The following is a 21,463-nucleotide window of genomic DNA, read 5'->3' on the forward strand; positions in this document are numbered from 1 at the left end:
CCCCCTATTGGAATTGCAAGATTCCAACATGTCTCTTATGCAAATCATCATGCGTTACCTACTCAACAATAAGAGCATGACATGCTCCTGTGACTCCCTCTACATTCCACTACCAGACTATCACTTCAAAATTCATTCTGATGTCTCACTCCATTGTCATTGGTTATTGCAAATAGGAGGATACAAACAAATCAGACCATCGACGTCCACAAGCTAAGTGAAGAAAGGAATATATTTTGAGAGAAAGATGAAACATGGAACATGATGAAAGTGGTTCAAACAGAGGTAAAGTAAGTCACCTCGTAGGGCAATGTATCCAGAAGGAATGCATGAGCATGGTAAGGACAGATGAAATAAAAACTCTATGGTATTGGGAAAAACAAAAGATAAGGGGTAATGCTGCCCAATATCCCAAATGTGAAGAGACCAAAGACCCATAGTCAAAGAGCCAGGTGAGAAATTCTGCCACACAAGCCACATTAGTCCAGTTGTAAACCAATGAAGGAATACCTTCTACTTGCATTGGTAAACCTCCAAGATGGAAGATGGATGAATGGAACCAGCTAACAAGGAAGTAACTCGATGTGTGAAACCAGATCTTCTTGCCAAGGACATGAAAGATGATCCGTGACCAGATTGAAACCACCAGGCACAAGAGACACAATATGATGAATGTGATGTGCATGGACCCAGTATAAAAGATCTAACATTCGAAAACAGAGATCTCTGGATTGGGTGACCCCTTGGTCGTTGATACATGCCACCACTGTAGAATTGTCTGAATGTACCATCACCAGACAATATCAGTCAAGAAGAAGGAAGTGATGCAATGGCCAATGTACAGCTAGAAGTTCAAGAACATTGATATGCAAAGAGTTTTCATCTGCGTACGGCTAGAAGTTCAAGAACATTGATATGCAAAGAGTTTTCATCTGCAGACCAATGGCCCAAAGGCTGTTGGTGATTTACCCATGTCTCCCATCATTCAAGGGATGCATCCATGAAAAGTTGTAGATCCAAACACAGGGAAGGAAGCAGCACACCTGCCGACGTATGGACTTTGTTCAACCACCAAAGCAAATCGTCTCTCAGGGAAAAAGGAAAAGTAATGTGGGTGGAAAGAGGATTCTGAGGAAGGTTCCATCGATTGTGAAGCCCCTACTGAAGGGATTTCACATGGACATGACTGAGGGGGACCAGTGATGTCATTGATAACCACATCTCCAAAAGTGATAGAACCTCACAAGCAGTAAGTGACTGAGTCGACAGGGCATGGCAAACCAACAGTTCCATTGAATGAAGTCGTAAAGGAGAAGGCTGGGCCTGACTTATATGAGTGTTCAAAAAGACTCCCAAATGGACAAGATATTGAGTGGGTCTCAGGAAGGACTTTTCCAGTTTGATCAACCAGCCCACCCAAGCCACCACAGAAAGGAGCTGCTAAGTATGACTGACTGATTCCTGTTTGGAATGAGCCAGTCATCCAAGTAATAATGAAATTGCAGCCCCAGGGCATGGAGATATCGAGCAAAAGCTCAGATTACTCAGCAGAGTATGTAAGGTGGTGAGGCAAGTCAAGAAGGGGATGGCCCCAAAATTGATAAACCACCCTGATATGGACAAACCAAAGATAAGGATGAGACAGGTGATCTCCATATGTAGGTAAGCATTGGAAATATCTATTTCGGTTATCCACAACTCCCAGAGAACATGTCCTGCTCCAGGTGAGAAAACTCCATGGTGAACTGGTGTAGTGAAATAAAGCAGTTGAGGCAAGATAAACTGATTACCAGCTGCCAATCTCTGGTTTTCTTGGGGACAACAAAAAGGCAGGAATAAAAACCCTGGGAAGGATGGGGAACAATGTGATGGCCTGCTGCAATAGCAATTTCAGATCTGCTTCTGACAGATACTGTCTGGTCATGGGATCTCGAGGAGGGAAGGAAATGTGGTAAGGAGAGATGGGAGGTGGGGAAAGAAATTGGACAATGAATCCTTCTTACAAAACCTGAAGCACCCATTGATCATCAACAAAGGAATCCCAGTGATGAAGAAACTCGAACAGCCAAGCTCCTACCAGACCTGAACTCACTGGGTAGTCAACGGTACTGGTGGTGACGAGAGGGGAGGGGGGTTATAGAGGAAAGCAACAAGAAGTACCTCAAGTAGAACGGAGAGGTAAAGGCTGGGCAGGGAAAGGACAGGAAATGGTAATTAGAGGCATATTAGGCTCTCACTGAGACAAACGGGCTACAATATTTGTAAGAGTGGATTGTTGTTGGACCCATGTCATCTGAGGCTCAAGAGTTTCTGGGACTGTATCAAAAACTTAACACCTCATAAATAGGGCCATATGTAAATCCCTAAGATATGTCAAGAGTAAATGGACTTAAGCCAGTACAGCATCACAACCAGAGCCGAAGATGACATGTGGACTAAAGTGGAGGAGAGAAGGGCAAGGGTATCTACAGAAAACCCTTCAGGATTTCTGTAGAGACCCTCAGATAGGAGATATATAGAAGAAAGATACCGTAATAGATTTGTAAGGACAAGAATATTGGGCATGGGTAAGACTGACAGATGACTCAGAAGCTGTCCACAAATAGGCAATAAGGAACCTAACAACTGCTAGTCGGCATGATAGTAAGAAAGTACAAACTGATCTGAAATCTGTTGGGGGTGCAGCATAAACCCAAATATCAAGTGAGGGAGGAAAAACCAAAAAGGGTTGAGAAGGTCGTTCATACAAAAAGGAAGGATGAGGTGCATAAGAAATAGGGGAAAGGGATAAAATGCCACAAACCTGAGACACAAAATCCATAAAGACCGCATAAGGCCTAGTAGACTCATTGGGTTGGAAATAGGAAGGAATGACAAAATCTGGAGGTGGAAGAATATGATCAAAGTCCTCATCTGCCTGCACAAGATTAACTTGTTCTGGAGGAGCCTGTGCAGTATCCGAAGACAAATGTTTTCCATGTAATGTTCGATCTCAAAGCATATAAAATCAGATAAATCCACCATTGGGTTGCCCTCACTTAAGCTGGTTGCTGGTGTAACCCCCAACATGACAATGTTAACTTTGGAATTGAATGCACAGAAAGGTTCACCAAATTTGAGTGCAAAAGTTAAGGTGACTAGAATTAACTCATAAATAATAAGAAAAAGCAAATTAATAAAAAAAACAACCATTTCGTGAGGAAACAATGTCAAAGTGAAGCATTAAACAAACAAAAGTACATCTCCAAATACAAAGCACTGCCAAATGAGATGTGATAGTTTGGTAGACAAGTGCAGAGGGAGTCACATGCATCACATCATGCTCCTATTGGTGAGTAGGTGATGCATGATGATTTGCATGAGAGACATGTTGGAATTTTGCAATTCCAATGGGGGGGAGTAGAAGTTAATCTTGCGAGAGGGGTAAGTACTGTATCTGATTGCTTGATTCTTTATCTTCTTGTAGTGTAAAATTTTTTAAATCATCAGTCAACTCACAGTATCAATTCAAAATCATTAAAATTAAGGAAATACCTCTTCACTTAGAAGAATGAACTCCTTTTTAGGTGTATTGATTAATGATAGCTCCAATTGCATAGAATAATGTTTGTTTTTTTCCAGTCTGGATCTGGACGTTTCTTCTGAACTTTTTTCACTGCATCAACAACCACCTCTGATGTTGCCGAACCAGAAATTGCTAGACAATCAATAAACCTTAAAACTGGGTAGTTGTCTTCAAGAATCTTGATCCAAATTTCCTCCTTTTCTAGATTTGTAATACTTATACTACTATCTACGAGAAGTCCAAAGAATGGACCAATACGTAAAGGATATTTTTTTAATCACCACGTAATACTTGAAAAATAAATCTCAAAATCTGTTTGCATTATAATCAGTTAAAGATGTATTGATGATGGGGACTCCATTCCTCTTCTGAAGTTCACAAAGAGGTTTTACATTTGTAAAGGGTCAATTTTGTTTTACTATGAACTAGACTATTAAAAAGAACAGCCAATTTGTTTAACTTCTTCACTTCATCTGCTTATTGCCTTCTACATGAGTCCAATATCTTCTCTCTTCCTTAACTTCAAAGTCTTTTAGTATAGGTATATGTTCATATCAATGTTAATGTATATTAAACTGTCTACCTTTCCTGTTCTGAAATTTGAAGATTAACATGTCAAAGTGGTGGCATAAGTAGTCAAGTGTTCTGAAAAACGATTAACACAGTTATGTATTAGCATCAGTTGATTTTTTTATGGATAACAAGTTACTGTTTGGTTCTTGCACACAAACCCTTGAGAAAAATAAAAATTTAAACCCACCCATTATTTTTCAAAAAATCACTGACTGTCCTCTTCTGTACATGCTGTTCTCCACTACTGCTGATGGTAACTCATTCCATAAACCAATCACCATGCTCAAAAAATAACACTAATTCAAAAATAATACAAAAGATTTGTTTGCTTAGACTTTCATGTATTCATTTCCTCTGCACTGTTCATCTATGATTTTTTCCCCTCAATAGAATGGTGTGTTGATGAAGTTGTTATCTAACCAAGTGATAATATCTGCCAGAAATGGCAAACAGCTAATCTGAAACCACTGCTAATGTCAAATTTATAAAACAATACTTTTTTTATAAACACAAATAAATTTGGTGTTCATAAAATTATACAAGAGTAAAATAAAAAGCTAAAAACTAAATTACATTTTGAACAAAAATTTTAAAAATATACAAATCACAATTAAAAAATAACAGCACCAGTTTCAGGGTATATTTGGTTACAAAAATCCCCTATATAAAAGAAAAAGGGTAAAACAAACCATTGCAATATAATATGGAACCATGCCATTATATTAAAAATATAATGCATGTATTTTAATATGTATTATACTACATATCAAACTTTTACAGAATAGTCATTTCACTATTCCTTAGTATTCTAGGTTGAGATACCACGGCCAGTTAAATATTACTTCCTCAGTTATTTTATTAAGAGAAGTTATTAACTGTTAAGTTTCAATAACAGTTTAATATATTTAAACATCTCAGGTTAAAGAAACTTATTAACAAACACTTGACACTTTGAGAGGATGTACCACAAAATTGTTAATACAATAGTATTCTTTCCTACTATCTTGCACAAAATTGAACAGAACTACCAAACAGTAAATTTCAAAACTTCAAATTATTCCTCAGTTAGTACGTCAGGCATATACCAAATGTTAATTATACTAATATTAAATATCTCATTAGTAATGGTAGATTATCCTAACTTTCAGATAAGCTGTTTATTTCGATTTCTGATCAGAACTAATGTAACTCGCTAAATGTATTTTGTATTCAATCATAATCCACACTCATAGTCATAGCCTCATACAATTTTACGAAACATAGTGATTACTGATAGTGATACTACTAATACTATATAAATTATAATATATTACTAGCGATATAAACATTGAAACAGTCCAGCTCTTAGCCGCCAGTATAATCTTGAATAGGCCCTCTTTATTGTTGGAAATATATCACCATAATTTTTCTTTCACTCTGCATTTTCATACTTACAACGTATCATAGTGTTGTAAAGACTGAATTATTTCTTTTTCTTTTCTCGATTTTTTCCTAGAAGAATTGCTCTCACTTTTCGATCGTTTCGATTTCTTAGCTTCCATTTTTCTCAGACAAGACAGACTGCCATCTACAGTTACAAGCTTTAAATATAACAAGAAAGGTAATATAAAATTACGTTTTGAACCATGAAAAGGGTGAAGTCTTTTAAATATTGATTTAAATCAGTTATTAATACAAACAAGCCCCCTAGTGGCACAGCGGTATGTCCGCGGAGTTACAATGCTAGAAACCGGGTTTCGATACCCGTGGTGGGCAGAGCACAGATAGCCCTTGTGTAGCTTTGTGCATAATTAAAAAACAAACAATAATACAAACAAATGTTATATTTTAACGGAAATGTATTTATTTCAAGAAACTGAGAATTCACTAATAACTGATTGAATATAACTGAACATAAAATAACATACGAAAAACAAGGGTCCATTTGGTTCTAAGGCTGACCTTATATACCCACGTCCATAAGGAAGAAAACAAAAATTAAACCCAACTTATATTTTGTCTCAGGATGTAATTGATTCTATCTTAAACTCTTGTAAGGAGACAACTTCCACTCTGTTGACAGCAGCTCATACTTTATGGAACAAAATTTTCCCACAAATCAACTCAAAAATATTGAAAAAGAATAGTAAAAAAGACAATTCTAGAAAGTTTATGCACTCTGTCCACTCTTGAAATTTTAACCTAGGATATAGCTTTATAAGTCTACAAACTTGCCGCTGATCCAACAGATTATGCTGATTCCTGATATGAGCGGAGGAAGTGAGCAGGTTAACTTAAACGTCGTCTATATTGCTAACATAGAGAAGGATGGCCACCAATAAGTTAAATAACAGATCTCTTAGATTTCTGGTATGAATGGGTATAATCACCGATAGGATATAGTTTACTGCTTTATATAGCATAATTCAGATTTTATTTACACATTACTCATGCTGAATCATATTTCACACGCGTCACATGTGTGATAGTTCCTAATCTGAAGTTAAAAGCAATTATGAATTTCATGTGAATAAAAATTGAGCTACTATTTCTTTTTGCATTTAGACACAATTGTGTTGTTTCATAAAACTACCCATTAACTCTTAAAAGTGAAAATTTATTCTTGGAAGGACCATATTTTTGTAACAGGCTTGCCAATTTTGTCGTGTATTAGGACAGTAAACTAGTTTACTTCTATTACAAATTATTCCTTATGATGTATTAGGATGTAGCCCAGTTCACCTATGGTGAAACAAATTCTTTCTTGTCATGTATGTGGATGGTTAGCTAGTTTATTTCTGGTAAACCAAATTCTTACTTGTCTTACATTAGGATGGTAACCCAATTTACCCCAGGCAAAGCAGCAAATTCTTTCTTATCGTCCATAATGATGTGAATCTAGTTTACCTTTGGTAGAGAAAATTATTTTTTGTCTTATATTAGGATGGTTATCTAGTTTACCTCTGGTAAAGCAACTTATTTTTTATCGTGTATTAGGATAGTAACCTAGTTTACTTCTGGTAAAGCAACTTCTTTCTTGTCGTGTATCAGGATGGTAACGTAGTTTACCTCTGGTAAAGCAAATCCTTTTTGTCACGTGTTAGGAGTGAAACCTAGTTTACTTCTGGTAAAGCAAGCTCTTTCTTGCTGTGTATTAAAATGGTAACATAGTGTCCTTCTGGTGAAACAAATTCTCTCTTGTCTGAGAGCTAATAATGCTAAAATCATGTTTCAATACTTGTGATTGACAAAGCATAGATATTTCATTATGTAGCTCAGCGCTTAACAACAAAGAAATGTGGCAAGATCGATTTTTAAATTAGCCATGACGTTCGGAGGTGATAATAATTTTGTTTTTTTAAATATTCACTTAAAATGAATGTCAGAAATACCACCTAATTCAGTACCTATAGAGTGAAACTGAAGGTTGATGGTTTGCGGCCCATCGAGTAGCTGCCTTCTTTCTAGTCTATCAGCTTAAATTTAGAGATGGCTATGCGCAAATTACTCTTTTATAGCTTTGAGCGAAAACTCTGAAACTAACAAACAAATAATTATCTATCTAAAATATTAGAATATTTCATAACGCCGATATCATTCATAAATAGCTTTTTTTCGTCTCATTTTAATGAACTGCAACTTCTGTTAACGGATTTTTGCAGCTTCGCCCTTTTGATTTGATGCAACTTTTCCCACAGTGTATGGCAAGGCCTAAGATATAGCCATAAACTTAGCCCCTATGACAAATATGATTTTGTCATCATCAGTGTAAGAGACATTTTATATTTTATTCTTATTATATATATAGCGTTATTTCAGAAGTCTCTAACAATATAATAGTTTTAGGTAAAATAGTAATCACTAGACAGGCAAACTCTGACTTGTAAGAATAGAAGACGACATAACGTCAAGAAATTAGTTTTGACCTGCATAAGATCATGTATTAAAAATGTTAAACTGATTTCATTCAGCACTTCGTCTGGGTTATGTCTAATAATTTCCTACAATACTTCAGTGGTGTTAGGTTGACAGTCATTATATTGAATTAAACTAGCAGTCAACATTATTCCAAAGCTTAGTTTTGAAATATGTTCATAAAATTGCAAAACCAACTTGCTTGAAAATTATATTTGCCGTGTATATTGTGAGTTTTTATTTCATTTTATCTAACTGTTTATTCTATTACATATGATATGCTCACTCCATATTGCATGGTTCTTATATCTAATCTTTTCCAAATTACACTAATTTTAGATAAATATCAGATTTTCATCTCAACATAATAACTTCCAATAAAATATGTAATGTCCTCTTTGAAAACGTGACACCGAAAATCAAATCAAACTCGTACAAATTTGAAATTTAATATTTGCTTTCTAGAAGCACAACCGAAATATTATGTATATGACCTATGTTAGTAGCTGGCTAATAGACGTACCTTTACACAATGCTCTAAATTTTCGCCATTATATAAGGTAAAATAAATGCAATTATTGGTACTTTGAGCTTCAATAGAATATTGGTCCATCTGAATATGCGACAAACATTTGAAACATTTGTACATACTTTTTGACTCTAGAACTAAGGAGAAAATATGAATTATATATGGTAATTACATTCAAGGTATTGTGCTGCCAGTCTTTATTCAGCTTTTTAGGTTAATATCACCACAACAATAAAACAATTTTATAATAGAAGTTAAATATATACAATTCTCAATTCAATAACTGCCTTTTCATTACATAATCAGCCTATAAACATTGTTTGGTACTTTGTATTATGTATTATTCGAAAAATCTTAAAGTCTCAGAGACCTATGAATAATTTTGTAGAGCTCGTATGTATTATAAAGAAGGAAAACGAAATAGTCTGATTTATTTGTTCTTTTACATATTTGTATGTTGATTTTAACCCGATATTTTATCTATCTATTTATCCACAGTAATCATTTTTAAAACAGATATGATAAATTCTAGAATAATAGAAAGATATAAAACAAACTGCAGCACAAAATAGTGAACAACCCTGTCGTTCAAAATAATAATAGAAATAGCATATTTTATTAATTAAATAATGATCGATTAGGAATCATTAGGTGGATTTTTTTATTTTACTTTGTTAATCATGTTTCATGTGTAAGATTTTAAAGTCTTTAACAACACTTAAGGAACAAAACAATTAATTCTACCATAGATCTTTTGTATTTGAATATATCATAGTTGCTAAAGTAATATATGTTATATCTTCCCCATGGTTTGATGTGTTTGTTTCGAATATTTACCCGAAGTTATTCAACACCAGCTTTTAGTTACTCTAATCAAAGAGTAGAATTTAACCATCATTCTTATAACAGATCCACAGCCTCCAAGTATAAAAAGTGGATAGCACTAGTAAGGAAAAGATTAAGGTTACGTTTTTAAGACGATTCATAAGTCCATTCTAATATGATTTCTAAAATGCTGTTAGTGGTATTGTGAGAATATGTATCTTGTGAATGTAGACTCTGATACATTGAAGAAACAAAGGTTAGATTTCAGTACCATAATTGACATATAAGACCATAAGATAAACTGGAATAATACTAAAACAATGGGTTATGAGTCACACACACGAAAAAGGAAATATACAAGAATCCCTCTACATCCATCTGGATAGTGGATGCCCCTCTTGAAAGCATTCAAATAATTAGTTGATTGAAGTTGTAATGAGAGAGGCAAAAGAAAATTAGTACTAGAAAAACTAAAGCCATTCCCTTTGATCCATCCCACCATAAGTTTTGACCATGTCGTGACCCATCATTGTTTGACATTCAGATAGAGAATATTATTATATGGCTGACTAATTCAGTCAAATATCTTGAAGTCATATTTGACAAACACCTTGCTGGAAAGTCCACCTATATTCGTATAAAGCCTTCATTATGGCCACACTGACTGAATTCATCGGCTCCCTTTGACCATAGACTGCAGATTACGAGGAGCTATGCTTTCCAGATATCTTTCAGTAGACAACTACTTTCCCACAGATTATGGTCCACCTCAAATATCTTTATATCCAGTATCTTCACTGTTCTTCTTGGGCCTGTAACATTATATTTGGATATTTTCACTCTCTACCTGTTTTCCACTCAAAGAAATTCGTATTGCTCGCAGGACATTTGACAACTGTTAAGCTTTTATGTCATGGCCTTGCTGTCAGATCATCTTACTTATGAAAATACTTCTATGGAGAACCTATCAATTTATTTATATCCTGGGGATTAACTGTTATTTCTATATTAACGCTGTTGATTGCACACCTTTCCTTCTGTTAATAGCAATAATTAAATTTCATGGCATATCGAGTTTTATCTCCTACATATCCTTTATGATCTGTCATCACTCCTATTTTCTTACATTGCCTGGCCAAAGAGACAGCATAGCCCTCTGCAAGCCTGCCAGGTCTCTTGACTCGAATAAACCCATGTATTACTTATTTACTATGCACCATACAGGATGAATGATATTACTTTACCGATTTTCCAAAAAATTGATCTCGTTCTGTGTTAAGCTACGTATAAAATAACACCTAAATCCTGATTTATATCAAACGACACTACAGCAAATCCAGTAATAATGTTTTATATAATATATAAAGTGTATGAGAGACCTTAGATTCGATGGTGTTCACAGAAAGCACAAACATTGGATTACCACAAGAAAATGGACACACAAATGGTTATACCAGGACTACTAGCTAAGACTCGTGGACGGACCTCGTTTGTCAGACTACCGGGCTTGACTCAACTGTCCGTCTTTATCTCTGCCTGTCTGCAATTCAATTCCGATTAATTTGTTTCAAGTTATCCGGCGCACTTATATACAGGAATAGAGGGCGCCTAGCACATACTGGATTATTCGTGATGTTCCCCGATCCTTCTAGAATATCATGACGTGTTACCAGCGTCACGTGACTCCCGCTGTCGTAACACTACCATGTTCAAGTTGCTTCGTTTCTTTGTTCTCTATAGTAGATGATATTTCTTCTGGCTAAGAGGATATTATAATGATATGTATAGCATTCAGGTTAGAAGGATTGGTATTGTAATGTCCTTTGCTGGACGATTATGACGTTGACTGAATACAACAGCTGACCGATGCTGTGAAGGAACAACAGCTATGAAGCGACGCTGTCGACTGGATAAAGAAAGCGTGCTAACATATTGAATTTTGGTGTGCTTTCTCTATTCAATTCTACTAAAAATCGCCAAGTGAAGGTATATTTTCAAGATCATCATGTTTAGTTCAACTGAAGCTAATCTTGAGAGAGAGAAAACTGTGAGATTAACCACAGCCTAATAGAAGCGACTGTACTATTTCTGTCAAATAATTAAAATGGTTAGGAATTCTACTAATTTGTCCAGTCTCAGTATTCCACAAATACTAAGAGAACTCAATTAAGTTATCTAAACCAATCTGCTTTTATTGTGAACTTACCTGTCTGATAGACTTAAGGAAATCGGGTTTACCTGAAAATACCATAATGTTATAGAATTAAAATTCCTACATCACACATTCAAGATTAACACTGGTTCACAGCTTGTTCCTCTACCTCAGATAAAATATCAGTTCAATTATTATTTTTAAAATGCCCACTTAGCCTTAAATTTCCAATTGTAATGATTTTAATGTATTTAAAAGTAATTCTGCTTATCAAATGAAAGATTAAAATTCTGTAGAAACAGTATATTTCTTGTTATGTTTGTTTCTTTGGTTCACAGATTGATCTTTATTTCAAATCCAACAGAGTATTATTTCAGGAGTAAATAAACTGCATTTCTAGATGTATTGGTTGAAAATATAAAATTAGATTTTTAAAAGTGAAACATTGTGAAAATACTTTTTATGATTTATATTTTAACTATGATAACTTTATTCTTGAGTTATACAAGATTAATTGAATTAAGATTCTAGTACATGGGACATATAAGGCAAATAGCACCTTTATTAGTGCAGCAAAAGAATTAAATTACATTAAAAAGTTCTTGGCAAAAAATAGTTGCCATGCAAGATTATATATAGAGCTTCGAAGAACTATTTGAATAAACAACATATGTCCCAAAAGGTGAAGATTACAGTAACAAGAACTATTTGAACAAACAATTCGTGTCCTCAAAGGTGAAGATTACAGTACTAAGAACAATTTGAACAAACAACACGTGTCCTCAAACGTGAAGATTAGGGTGCTAAGAACTATTTGAACAAACAATATGTGTCCAACAAGGTGAAGATTACAGTATTAATAACTATTTGAACAAAGAATATGTGTCCCAAAAAGTGAATATTACAGTATTAAGAACTACTTGAACAAAGAATATGTGTCAAAAAAGTGAAGATTACAGTATTAAGAACTATTTGAAGAAACAATTCGTGTCCTAAAAAGGGAAGATTACAGTATTAAGAACTATTTGAAGAAACAATATGTGTCCCACAAGGTGAAGATTGCAGTATTAAGAACTATTTGAAGAAACAATATGTGTCCTAAAAAGGGAATATTACAGTATTAAGAACTATTTGAAGAAACAATATGTGTCCCACAAGGTGAAGATTACAGTATTAAGAACTATGTGAACAAACAATATGTGTCCCACAAGGTGAAAATTACAGTATTAAGAACTATTTGAACAAACAATATGTGTCCCACAAGGTGAAAATTACAGTACTAAGAACTATTTGAACAAAGAATATGTGTCCCGAAAAGTGAAGATTACAGTATTAAGAACTACTTGAACAAAGAATATGTGTCCCACGAGGTGAAGATTACAGTATTAAGAACTATTTGAACAAACAATATGTGTCCCACAAGGTGAAGATTACAGTATTAAGAACTATTTGAACAAACAATATGTGTCCCACAAGGTGAAGTTAACAGTTAGTAAACAAAAAGTGTTCGTTTCTTTACCTTTTATAGGAACACAGTTTTTTGAAATAAACGAAAAACAACTTAATCGAATACTTAGAAGGTCATATCCATAAGTGCAGTTAATACTGATATTAAAGCCGATATGTAAATTTTTATTTGCTTGCACATCATTTATTTGATCTTTTGGAAGTGCTTTTTGTACTAGAGCCTAAAGACCTATGAACAGGGCTATTTTTAATGTGATTTTTAGGCCTTTCTATAAGAGCCTATGGAATAATCTTCGTTTTTTTTGGTTTGTTTACACTTACACACAAGTAATTTATTTCTGTTTTTGCATATAAAATTGTATAATTGTCTCAGGGCATTTCAGTTCTTTTTTTTTTGTACGGATTAAGAGTACTCTTAATACTTCAGGTTATCAAGAAGATGATGTTATTATAGTTTAAAAAAACATTTGGGATTATTGTATTACAGTCGGACACGTGGAAAAATGTTTTAGTAAAGAGTTAAACAATTGTTGTTAATATCCAATTAAGCACGCTCTTTGACCATAAACAAGATTATGTAGTGTGTCCCCCGGTGGGACAGTAGTAACTCTTCGGATTTACCACTCTAAAATCAGGGGTTCGATTCCTCTCGGTGGATTAAGCAGATAGTCCGATGTGCAGAGGATCATCAGTGCAGCGAGGAAAATAAAAAAACTCAATTCTATACAAAGAAGAAATCATTCTAACCTGAAGAACCACTAGTTTCCTTGAGTTAAATATGTTTATATCATTCGTCACATAAATTAAGTTTTTAAAATACTATCTTGTGAGATCAAAGACCTTTGAATATATTTCTGTACATAAAGTGATACAATGGTAGTCCGTCAAATTATATACTTAAAATTCTGTGAGGCAATAAAAATTTAATAGAATATAATAATTTTAAAAAGTTACTTTTCGAATCTATGATCAATAACGTTATTAAAAAATGTAGGCTCGTTTGCCACTGGCAAATATTCAGACCACAAAACGACAAGTAAAATAATTTTAAAGGTTGTCAATATTCTCACAAATATTTACAATGTTCATGTAAATGGAGAGAAATGATAAAAACTATAGATTTATGTTTATATACATCTATTACTGAGGAAGTTTCTGCTTTGATACACCACCTGTGGAATTTCATAGTGAAACTGATTTGTATTTTTGTAGTTATAAAATGTCACCGTTCAATGAGTAATACATAAATTCATAAGATTAAAGACATTATTTGCACACTACGTTTGGTCACTGAACTCCGTCTCTGATATTTACCCAGGATCTTATGCTCGAAGACATTAATCGATCGATTATTTTAAGGAAGTTTATGTATAATAAAAGAAATGTAAGTTCGATAAATATAATAGGACGTGTTATCTCATAGATGAAGTGATGCATAAAGGTACTGTGACATTGCTTGATAAGAGATATAGTTTTACTGTGGAGCGATGCTGTGGTATTTTAAGATGGAAACTGATTTCCTGAAAGTATCAGATAGTTAGCCCCGCTAATAACAGCAGGAAATTAGGAGATAAATCTGTATTTGATAACTTCGCTGAGTGTTCCTAGTGTATGTGTGAAATAATGAAGACAAGGTAAACAAAATGAGCGCAACCTTTATTATGAAACATACAAAAGAGAAAACGTAACATACGTACTTGAGCGTACGAAAAGACGGTCATTTCTGGGCTACAATTAGATTCACAGCTTTCTTTCTCTCAGAATAGATTTTTGTCGAACCAAACACGCTGGTCTACAATAGGACTACACTTGTCGATCTCTGAGTAGAAACTAGGGAAGTGTGTTTCAATTCTACAGGTAAATTCGATTTCTTTGTCCAGTCGACAGTGTCATTTCTTGAACTATGTTCCCTCACACCACTGATCGGCCAGCAAAAGATATTTTAGTCACTAATCCTTGAATCCGATGCTATATGTTATTACAATATCCTTTTGGGCAGAACATACACTATTTACTATAGAGAAAAAAGCAACTACAACAATCTGAAGCACGTGTTTACACTAAAAATGCATGAAAACTAACTAAACAAAACATTTTACAAATTTTTACAAACCTATAGCACATAGAAATAATGTAATATGCCTGCATATTACACACAAGATACCATGGAGTATTTACATTTCTTTGTTTCGTTATATAGTTTGTTTGTTTGTTTTTGAATTTCGCGCAAAGCTACACGTGGGCTATCTGCACTAGCCGTCCCTAATTTAGCAGTGTAAGACTAGAGAGAAGGCAGCTAGTTATCACCACCCACCGCCAACTCTTTGGCTACTCTTCGTTATATAGATGGAGTGATACATAAAGATAATATGAAGTATTTATAAACCGAACTTATAACATCGATCTCGGGCTTCAGTGTATAAATCAGCAGAGTCTCCTCAATATAGAAGCTTTGAACATTATTAGTCCTAACCAAGACCTTCAATTAGAATTTACCAATACGTTACATCTATCTTGGGCGTGTGTGAGTATGTTAGACTTAACTAAAGACCTAGCCTTAGCATTTTATACGAGTTATTAACTTTCTCTATGTGGAACCAATATAACCCTACTGACATAAAGAAATAGCTTTGAACATTATTAGCCCTAACCAGGACCTTAAATTAGAATTTATCAATACGTTACAGCTATCTTGGGCGTGTGTGAGTATGTTAGACTTAACTAAAGACCTAGCATTAGCATTTTATACGAGTTATCAACTTTCTCTATGTGAAACCAATATAACCCTGCTGACATAAAGAAATAGCTTTGAACATTATTAGCCCTAACCAGGACCTTAAATTAGAATTTACCAATACGTTACAGCTATCTTGGGCGTGTGTGAGTATGTTAGACTTAACTAAAGACCTAGCATTAGCATTTTATACGAGTTATCAACTTTCTCTATGTGGAACCAATATAACCCTGCTGACATAAAGAAATAGTGGATTTTCACACAACAAAATGAGATTGGTCTTTAAATTAAAAAATAGAAAGTATTAAGAGGACAATTAGGTTTAAAAATACATCTGAACTGTATCTGCAGATCACATTTTTCAAGGAATATTTTCCCATATAAGATAAACTAATAACCACAATATTTTCAGATACATCATAAACACAAGATGTAAATACACTTCGCTTATTTAAATAACCACAAAATATTCTTTCAACAAAATGATTTTACAAATCATTTTTACATAAGAATTCTTTGATGTTTAAAAATTTTATGGTACTAGGTAGCTTATAAGCACAATGAAAGAATATTTCAACTAAATTTTTATTAAAAACATTGGGAATGAAGCTCTCAAAATTATTTATCTCAAAATATGATAAACTTCATATTTAAACTTTCCGTTATAGTTTTTTATGAGAGTGTCCAAAAATGAAATTTTGTGATCCTCCTGGTTTTCAACAGTAGATTTAATATTTTATTCAATACTGTAAAAATCCGGAAACTAGTTCTGAATTATTAAAGACATTAAAAGTGTCATCAACATACTTACGATAGTGGAGGGGTTTGAATTGTAATGAATAATTGTCCAGTCATTGCTTGTTATGAAAACATAAACATAGGTCGGCGAGAGATGGAGAAGATCTTGAACTCATAGCGACATCATCAATCTAATCATATAACTTCCCATTCAGGATGAAGTGATAATCCTTGATAGCAAAGTGGATTAACTTCGAAAAACATATTTTGTAACATTAAATTCATTAGAGTTACTGTTGTTAACTAAGTTATTACATAGCTGTATCGTTTTTATAATGGTATATTGGTATAGAGTGATCCGATATCAAAATTAGCACAGTGAAGATTATCATCAAACTTCAATTGTTTAATTTCCTGACAAAACTCAAATCTGTTTTTTAATGTGTATTCCTTTGCAGTAAATTTCTTTAGAATGTCTACTAAAACTCTAGCCAAAGCATTACTGTATGTTCTAATGTTAGATACTTTAGGTCGTAAGGGACATTCTTCTTTATGATAGAAGATTCCTGGATGACTTTCTGTCCCACTACTGTCCTTCATTGGTAATTGTAACAAATATTGTTCTAACTTAATTTCCTTTTTATCAGTAGGATCATACTGTAATTCAAGAAATCTAGTAGAGTAACTTATAAGTTCACCAGCTTTTCTTAAATATTCATTTTTATATAAGATGGCAATACTGTTTTCTTTATCGTATTTTGAAATAACAGAATCGTCATTTTTACTAAGACTTTTCAGAGCTTCAAATTATTTTGAACTTAAATTTGTTTTGTTATATAGATAGAGTGATACTTAAAGATATAAACATTTTATGATGAGTGCAGCTTGAGCCATTGAGAGATAGATAAAGAAATTCACGTGTTTTTCAGCACTTCAAGCAAGATGAGTAAAGATCAGTCGCTTATATCCTTTTTAAAGAGGAACTTAAACTCAAAATATAGCGAGATTTTTGAGTAGTAGTTACGAACAAGTAAATCTTTTCCCGCGGGATTTTGTTTCATAAAAGCCCCGGCCATTGAGAGTAAATACGTAGGTTTCGTTGATTAATTTATTTTTTCTTCGTGAAGAGTAACGAAAAAGTAACTCTTCGGGGGATGTTCAGTATGTGGCTAAAGTAGAAGGTAAAAACAAATAGTTCTTCAAAGTGATTCTAGCATGTAACACAACTAACTATAAGTGAAAAACAAAACACATTAACTCTCTAAGGGATGGCTGGCATATGAAAAATGCAACTATAGAACACTTAACTCTTCGATATATGTCTGGCATCTAACGTAATAAGAAATAAAAAGAAATATTTCTTCAAGGGATGTCAGTAGTAAGGGCGATACTTACAAGGCAAATTGCTGATTGGCTGCTTCAGGCTATAGGGAGAGGGGGTAGAGAAGATGACGTCCACGAGAGAGGGGTGACATCATAGTTCGACACCAAAGGATCTGGTGTTTCAATAAGTAGATGGTGTTACTCGTGTGTTTTTCTTATAGCAACGCCACATCGGGCTATCAGCTGTGTCCACCGACGGGAATCGAACCCCCAATTTTAGCCTTGTAAGTCCGGAGACTTACCGCTATATCAGCGGGGGACATGGCATTACTAAGGCCAGTGTTACTTCAGGTGGATGGTGTTATTAAAGGCTATGTTACTATAGGCGGATAGTTCAATACTGAACTATCCTATGATAAGCTTATCGTATGGTGTCTCAACATGTGATTATATCATCAACATTGTTGTCTATATTTAATTATATGTCTCAAAAAGTGACAAGTCAAACTATTATTTGAACAAGAAAGTTAGTATAGCTGATTGTATTTTCCAAGTAAGACTATTATTTCAGGAAACAACTGTTATAACATAACTGATAATTTGTATTAAATTTGTCTTGTTAAAAGCTTTTAACTAACCTAATATCTTAATTTATCCACTATTTGTATGAGGCAAATATTATAGCATAGTCAACAATTTACCTTACATACTTTTACAGTTATCCATTGTTTGTATGAGGAAAATATTATAGCATAGTCAACAATTTACCTTACATACTTTTACAATTATCCATTGTTTGTATGAGGCAAATATTATAGCATAGTCAACAATTTACCTTACATACTTTTACAATTATCCATTGTTTGTATGAGGCAAATATTATAGCATAGTCAACAATTTACCTTACATACTTTTACAATTATCCATTGTTTGTATGAGGCAAATATTATAGCATAGTCAACAATTTACCTTACATACTTTTACAATTATCCGTTGTTTGATACACTATACAGTTATCTGTCCTGAAAAGTTTTTATCACACCTAATGTTCCATTTTTACAAATAAAACCAATACTTGAATGAGACAGTTACATTAATATTGTATATCTGATTGTGTTTTTCATGATTTAAGCACTGATTTAGTACACATTTAGTGTAGTGTAGTATATGATTATAGTTTTCGTTTCTATATCTAGTTTGCATGATATACGTTTTACATTTTCTGACATCTTACACGTAAAACACTTCTTGCTAATTCATTTGTTACATTTGTATAATTAATATATTGTATAACATATTTTCATATATATTCGCCCTGCAAAGGATGCTTATTTAAATCTAAATAATATACAATCATTTAAATTTCATGTTTAACTTTATAAGTTAATATATATAATTGTTTCATTAAAGTTTATTTTTAAAGGAACTATGTAAATACTTATGTTTAACCATTATCATTTAAAAAAATTATATTCTTATCTTTCCGTGAAAATGTTCACAAATCTTTGTCTGGAGCTTGTTTCTTGCTGGATTGGAACTTTATGCATAATGTTGACTAGATATTCTTCAAAAACAGGCTCGATAAACTATGATTTTAGGAATACGAGGTATATTGTTAAAAAGGATAATATACCACTCTATGTAAGCAATATTCTTACAATTTTAATGTAGAACTTGTCGTTTCGTAAACGAACTGATTACTAAACACTGAATGAAAGATAGCTAGCTCTCTCATGCAAGCTCCAAGCAGTGTCAACCCTTTCGACCCTACTGGTAATTTTGGTCTGACTCATCAATTCTGATGACACATAAAAACACGTGACTCCTAGAGCCGTTGTTATATTACGCTGACTAAATGATTGAAGTACATTGCAAAAACAAAAGTTAAACAAAACATTTGAAATAAAGTGTATGTTTACATTATATCAAAACTGTTTTAACTTAAGTTGTTCAAACTCTACATAATGTAAGAATAGTAGATTATAATTTTACTTTATTAGTTGTACATTTTACTTTATTATTAGTACACTTTATAATGACCCAAGCATATATTAGTCTAATTATTTGTTGACAAGCGAGAAATTCTATTTCCATATTATTTCAATTTTTCACTTTATGTATATTATAACATTTATTAATTCACCAAAGCATCAATTACATTGTTCACAAATAAATATAGTTTATTATAACCAAAAAAAGTTTGTGTACAATGTTGTATTTTGCAGAGTTTAATAGTAAATAAATATTTTTTTCTAAATGGAGTTGAATATCATAATGTAAATAGTTGTTGTGTACAATAAAACAGTTTTATACAAAATATCCCAATTCTGTTGTTTCTCACAATAAAAGATATGGTATACAAGAAAAAACACCTCTATTCACTGTACAATGTTTATCATCATAGGATATTCTCCCTGTTTTATTTTTTAAAAAAGTACCAAAATAATCCTTAAAGAAATGTCTAGGAATCAATATCTTCATTACTTGAAATCAGCTGGTTTTTTTTCCAAAAATTAATTTGCCTATATTAGAAGTTAGATGTTGACATTTCAAAGTAAAATTTTGTTACTTTTTAATATTCTTAATATATATCAACAAGCTTCAGATCTCGTGAAATGATGAATAATTGTTATAATTGTTATTTTTATATAAAAGTCATTTTTCATCACATTTAAATACATTTTAAGCAGCTATTATGAATATATGTAAGTACAATCACAGACTTAACAAGTACCACACGTGCTGAAACATTTATTAAAAAACGTTAAGAATTAGATACAGTTTTCGCCAATGAAAATAGATACTACAGTAGCAAAAAGCAAAATGTTGTACACCTATTTACCAACAAAGAGCATTTTTATGATGATCTCAAAATCACTCTGAGAGCTGATAACATGTGTCTCATCCCTACTAATCTTTAACTTCGAGGCTATGGGCGAATACAGGCTTTTCTTTTCACTGACGAAAATAGACACTGCAACAGCAGTACATATTATTGTACTAAAGTGTCAATTTAAGAAAGGCTATATTCCTGGATGGATGGTTCACAAGAAAATAGAGGTATCCTTTTTGTTTTTGATAAATTATCTTGCAAGTTTACTATGAATGTTTAGTATCAACCTAAACAAATGATATAAGATCGTAGTTCCCTCTCTAAAGCTTGAGGTTTTGTTGATAAATGTTAGAAACATTCCGTTCATGAGTGTAATTGAGTAGAAAGTATACAAGGATTTCACGTTGACTGAAATGTATTAAATGTGTATAAAAGTTAATTTGACTTTTCAGCATTTTCTAATCCATACTTGTTTCAGTTTGTGTTATTACTAAATATCAAAGGTTATCGAACTGTCAGATTGTTGGTGGAAATTGTCCTTCAGATAAATTTGACGAACTCAACCAAAATTGCGAGATGAATGATAATGTTATTTTTTTAAGTGTCTAAAGAATTACATTCTGAAGAAGTTAAACTATGTATATATCTTGGTAAGTTATATTTGTAAACAAGAGTAGTTTTAAACTAGAAATGTGTGAGTTCTAGATCAAAAACAGAAAGTAGTAACTTAAAAAGAAAATATATTGTTACGACAGCAGAAGTCACGCGACTCATGCGCGCTGGAGTTTCTCGAAGGATCATGAATTATCGGGGAAGACCGAGTTTGTTCA

At 33.1% G+C, this 21,463-nt stretch overlaps 1 protein-coding gene across 1 annotated transcript in view; it reads right to left on the minus strand.

The window, feature by feature from the left end:
* LOC106462196 (retinitis pigmentosa 9 protein-like) overlaps nucleotides 1–16,632 on the minus strand; it is a 34,271-nt gene extending 17,639 nt beyond the window's left edge. The window contains exons 1-2 of the mRNA XM_013922094.2: nucleotides 16,551–16,632; nucleotides 5,573–5,718 (exon numbers count right to left, since the gene is read on the minus strand). Coding sequence (XP_013777548.1) covers nucleotides 5,573–5,679 — 107 coding nt within the window. The 5' untranslated portion in view covers nucleotides 5,680–5,718; nucleotides 16,551–16,632. The remainder of the gene's footprint in view (nucleotides 1–5,572; nucleotides 5,719–16,550) is intronic.
* Nucleotides 16,633–21,463: the final 4,831 nt, after the last annotated feature.

The sequence above is a fragment of the Limulus polyphemus genome, unplaced genomic scaffold, assembly GCF_000517525.1.
Source record: "Limulus polyphemus unplaced genomic scaffold, Limulus_polyphemus-2.1.2 Scaffold1116, whole genome shotgun sequence".
Taxonomy (NCBI): domain Eukaryota; kingdom Metazoa; phylum Arthropoda; class Merostomata; order Xiphosura; family Limulidae; genus Limulus; species Limulus polyphemus.